The sequence below is a fragment of the Hypomesus nipponensis genome, chromosome 7 (genome assembly GCF_054491055.1).
Source record: "Hypomesus nipponensis isolate SF chromosome 7, ASM5449105v1, whole genome shotgun sequence".
Lineage (NCBI taxonomy): Eukaryota > Metazoa > Chordata > Actinopteri > Osmeriformes > Osmeridae > Hypomesus > Hypomesus nipponensis.
The window spans coordinates 967,501-972,500 of NC_140367.1; the positions used below are offsets into that span (position 1 = coordinate 967,501).

The 5,000-nt window shown below is 57.8% G+C and overlaps 1 protein-coding gene across 1 annotated transcript in view; it reads right to left on the reverse strand.

Annotated features, from left to right (window-relative positions):
• celsr1a (cadherin EGF LAG seven-pass G-type receptor 1a) overlaps window positions 1-5,000 on the reverse strand; it is a 62,711-nt gene that overhangs the window by 8,904 nt on the left and 48,807 nt on the right. The window contains exons 15-23 of the mRNA XM_084701074.1: window positions 4,799-4,919; window positions 4,425-4,608; window positions 3,501-3,602; window positions 1,903-1,997; window positions 1,493-1,702; window positions 1,175-1,358; window positions 696-839; window positions 321-522; window positions 1-123 (exon numbers count right to left, since the gene is read on the reverse strand). The exon at window positions 1-123 is cut by the window's left edge and continues 42 nt beyond it. Of these exons, the coding sequence (XP_084557200.1) occupies window positions 1-123; window positions 321-522; window positions 696-839; window positions 1,175-1,358; window positions 1,493-1,702; window positions 1,903-1,997; window positions 3,501-3,602; window positions 4,425-4,608; window positions 4,799-4,919 (1,365 nt within the window). The remainder of the gene's footprint in view (window positions 124-320; window positions 523-695; window positions 840-1,174; window positions 1,359-1,492; window positions 1,703-1,902; window positions 1,998-3,500; window positions 3,603-4,424; window positions 4,609-4,798; window positions 4,920-5,000) is intronic.

The following is a 5,000-nucleotide window of genomic DNA, read 5'->3' on the forward strand; positions in this document are numbered from 1 at the left end:
TCCTGCGTCTCCAGCAGAGAGAAGAGCAGTGTGAGGGGGGCCGGGGGCCCCGGGGGGGCCGCCTCCTCCCTGTGCAGGGTGGTGGTCACGATGGCTGTGTTGATCACAGGACGGTTGGGCAGCCTGCACACACACATGGACATACACACAAAAGCACACACACACACACACACCAAATGACACCAATTATTGTAGTTCTACACTACAATTACTGTCAATAGAGAATCTGCATGAAAGCATCTTCTTCTGTTTCTGGGCAGGCAGAGGTCAAACATCTGCAGTGTTTAGCTCTCAGGGGCCAGAGGTCAGAGGTCAGGTACCTGAGGCTTCTGCGGTCTGGGTCGTATCTCTCTGGGAGCAGCTGACCCAGTGACCTGTACACTATCACCACGGCGACCGGGAGGGGGGCGGGGACCCCGGCGTGGCGCTTCTTCCTATTGGCCGGCGTGTGTCCTGGCTCCTCCTCTTCCTCCGGAAGCTGAGGTGAAGGGTCAGGACTGGTCTGCACTGGGTTAGGGTCTACTGGAGGTGGAGGGAGGGAGAGGAGAGGAGGGGGGGGAGGGAGAGGAGGAGGAGAGGAGGGGGGAGGGAGGGAGAGGGTGGAGGGAGAGAGAAGAAGGGAAAGTTTTAATGGTGACAAAGGGAGGCATAGAAAGAAAGACAGAAAGATGAAAAGAAAGAGAGGCTGGTGTTACCGCTGTGGGCGGGGCCAGGGGGGTCGGGCGGGGGGAAGTGAGCGGAGGAAGCCAGCTCTCTGGGGTAGTCCTCCAGCAGCTCCTGGAACCTGGGCAGGGAACTCCTCTCTGGGTTCCTCACATCCAGGTAGTCCACGGCAACAACTGGAAGGAGGGGAGGGGGAGAATCTATTTAGTGACCTTGACAGGAGCACATGACATATACTGCAGTCTAAGCTACAATACCCACAAGACTACACAACAGAAAGAGAGAGAGAGAGAGAGAGAGGGGGGGTGGCAGAGAGGAAGAGAAAGAGAGAGAGGGGGGGGGGGGTGGCAGAGAGGAAGAGAGAGAGAGAGAGAGAGAGAGGGGGGGTGGCAGAGAGGAAGAGAGAGAGAGAGAGAGAGAGAGAGAGAGGGGGGGTGGCAGAGAGGAAGAGAGAGAGAGAGAGAGAGAGAGAGGAGGAGATCAAAAGAGGTGCAGAGAGGTGCGGGCTCACTCATGTTGTCGGTGACGATGGTAAAGGGTCTGAGGTAAGTCTTGCGGACGTTCTGAGCCAGGGTGTTGGCGTAGTCCTGAAAGGCCCCCAGCAGGTGAGCACTGCCCCCCTCGGTCTTCTGGATGACCTGCCACAGCTCCCTGGTGCCCGGGGCCAGGAGGGCACTGCCCACACGCACCAGGTCCTGCACACACACACAGCCACAAGGAAACAGTTAGAGACAGCCACTAGAGGGCGGTATTCACCCTCCACTGAAACTTGTGTGTGTATCTGTGTTTCTACAGTATATCCACTACTGTGTGTGTGTGAGCCCCTCACCTGGTTGAAGTGTGCGTCTCTGGTGGCGCTGAGCTGGAAGCCGTCTTGCCCGCTCTCGTACCTCAGCACGCGCTCCAGGAGCTGCCATCCCACGCGCACGTCGTTGCCGTAGAAACGCTGCGTGTGGTTGGTGGCGTTCTGGAGCGCGTGCACGATGGTCAAGGAACGCTCGCTGTCCATCACAGAGCCGTTACGCTTCAGATCCTCGTTCTGGAGAGAGAGAGAGAGAGAGAGAGAGAGAGAGAGAGAGAGAGAGAGAGAGAGAGAGAGAGAGAGAGAGAGAGAGAGAGAGAGAGGTGAGAGAGAGGGTGAGGTGTGTGGCCTGCCTGGTGTGTGTGTGTGTGTGAGGACGGTGTGTCTGAGGTGTGTGTTTATTAGTGTGTGTATATGTGGGCGAGGTGTGTGTGTACCATGTTGTGGAGGAGGCTGAAGGTGAGGCTGGTGCAGTGAAACAACTCTGGAGGTAGCCAGCCCTTCTCTTCATTACAGTGACGAATAGCAGTACCTGAACACACACAGGAGGGGAGTGGAGGGGAGGGGAGGGGAGGGGAGGGGAGGGGAGGGGAGGGGAGGGGAGGGGAGGGGAGGGGAGGGGAGGGGAGGAGAGGGGAGGAGAGGGGAGGGGAGGGGAGTGGAGGAGAGGGGAGGGGAGGGGAGGGGAGGGGAGTGGAGGGGAGGGGAGGGGAGGAGAGTGGAGGGGAGGGGAGGGGAGGGGAGGGGAGGGGAGGGGAGGGGAGGGGAGGGGAGGGGAGGGGAGGGGAGGGGAGGGGAGGGGAGGGGAGGGGAGGGGAGGGGACGGGAGGGGAGGGGAGGGGAGGGGAGGGGAGGGGAGGGGAGGAGAGGAGAGGGGAGGGGAGGAGAGGGGAGGAGAGGAGAGGGGAGGGGAGGAGAGGGGAGGGGAGGGGAGTGGAGGGGAGGGGAGGGGAGGGGAGGGGAGGGGAGGGGAGGGGAGGGGAGGGGAGGGGAGGGGAGGGGAGGGGAGGGGAGGGGAGGGGAGGGGAGGGGAGGAGAGGGGAGGGGAGGGGAGTGGAGGAGAGGGGAGGGGAGGGGAGGGGAGGGGAGGGGAGGGGAGGGGAGGGGAGGGGAGGAGAGGGGAGGAGAGGGGAGGGGAGGGGAGTGGAGGAGAGGGGAGGGGAGGGGAGGGGAGGGGAGTGGAGGGGAGGGGAGGGGAGGAGAGTGGAGGGGAGGGGAGGGGAGGGGAGGGGAGGGGAGGGGAGGGGAGGGGAGGGGAGGGGACGGGAGGGGAGGGGAGGGGAGGGGAGGGGAGGGGAGGGGAGGAGAGGAGAGGGGAGGGGAGGAGAGGGGAGGAGAGGAGAGGGGAGGGGAGGAGAGGGGAGGGGAGGGGAGTGGAGGGGAGGGGAGGGGAGGGGAGGGGAGGGGAGGGGAGGGGAGGGGAGGGGAGGGGAGGGGAGGGGAGGGGAGGGGAGGGGAGGGGAGGGGAGGGGAGGGGAGGGGAGGGGAGACATAAAAGGTTCAGTGACAGAATGGGAGATCAGTCTAACAGTCAGATGAGGCTGACTATCCAATAAAAAGGTTGGGGGAGTTTGGGGGTGAGGGTTGCCGTGGTGACGGGGTAACCGGGGTGGTAAAGATGCATTAATGGGAACAGGTCAGCGAGCTGTCTGTCTCTCTGAGGACACACACACACATTACCTCACACACACTAACTCATACAGACACACACACACACACACACACTCTCTCATACACACAACAGCTTCTTTTGAGTTCAGCATTTACGACTGCGTGTGTGTGTTGAGGAGCGGTTGGCACCAATGACAGCACAAGGTTCTGTTGTTCCAACAATGTGACCTCCCTTTTAGCAGATCCTTTTATTACAGTCACACCTCTCTCTCTCTCAGTTGCAACAACTTGAGAGATCTACAGAGAGAGATCTACTACAGAGAGAGATCTACAGAGACTTCTACTACAGAGAGAGATCTGCAGAGAGAGATCTACAGACAGAGATGTACTCCAGAGAGAGATTTACAGAGAGAGATCTACTCACCCAGGGAACCTTTGGGACAGTTCATGGCAGCAGGACGTCCAAATTTGGTCTTGGGCCACCAGATTCCTGCTTCAAAGGCCTTGGGGCAGACCTCATACACCACTACAGACCAGCAGAGAGACCAGCAGAGAGACCAGCAGAGAGGAGAGACAGGAGACTGTTAAGACCATCACACTGTCATTCAAATGTTACATACATATTACATTCCTAGAGAGAGAGAGAGAGAGAGAGAGAGAGAGAGAGAGAGAGAGAGAGAGAGAGAGAGAGAGAGAGAGAGAGAGAGAGAGAGAGAGAGAGAGAGAGAGAGAGAGAGAGAGGAGAGAGAGAGAGAGAAAGAGAGAGAGAGAGAGAGCCTTGGCCTTCTAAAAGCAGCAATGTTTACCAGCAGACAGTATAATTCTGACTAATATAATTAAGACTGTTACACAACACCATAATTATTCATATTTTTTACACATACACACACACACACTCTCTTTCTTTCTCTCTCTCACACACACACACACACACACACACACACACAAAGACGCACACACTTCCATTATCTGGGCTAAAAAGATAAACAGCAGCAGCTATTAGTGCCAGACTCGGCCTGTTAGCTTGTTTAGACCCACAAGTCCTGGAATCGGATCATGTGCTGCACTCTCCACCTCAATACCTCGTATTGTTTGTATAATGGATGAAGGAGGAGGAGGAGGAGGGGGAGAGAGGGAGAGGAGAGGGAGGGGAGAGGTGAGGTTTTTCAATGCAGAAAAACGACAATCCACTTTAGAAACCCCTCCTACAGCCTGGATGTCTGTAACTCTCCAGCCAAACAATCCTGCTGTGGCCTACTGGCTTCCCTGGGTCAAACCAGACAGGGTTCAAACATTTGATTCGCTTCACCTTACATCCCTCAAACAGGAGAGGGGTGGAGCTACATACCCTGGCATCCGTTGGTGGTGACCTCAGCAAAGGGGTTGTCACAGCGATTGCACTGGCGACCTATGACCCCGGCCTTGCAGGGACACTGGCCGGTCCGAGGGTCACAGGTTCGAAACTCAGACCCCAAGGAGAAGCAATCACAGGGGTGGCAGGTGGCATCATCCTGGAGCTGGAAGTAGTTCTCCTGGAGGAGGAGAAGAGGGGTGAGGAGGAGAGGAGAGATGAGGAGGAGGAGAGGAGAGAGGGATGAGGAGGAGAGGAGGGAGGAAAAGGAGGAGAGAGAGAAATAGAGAGTGAGTGAGGAGAGAGGGAGGTGGGGAGTAAGGGGAGAGAGAGAAAGAAGGAGTAAAGGGAGAGAGAGGGAGGGTCTGTACCTTACAACGACACTCCCCGCTGGTCTTGTTGCAGTCAGGGTTGAAGCCCTTGCTGACGTCACAGTTACAGGGGCCACACATGGGGCTGCCCCACCACCCCCGGGGACACGGCTTCTCCACCCTGGCGGGACGGACACATGTGTCATATCCAGCAAACACTATCATGCTAATGCTACAGTATGCTAATGTTGTAACTCCAGCT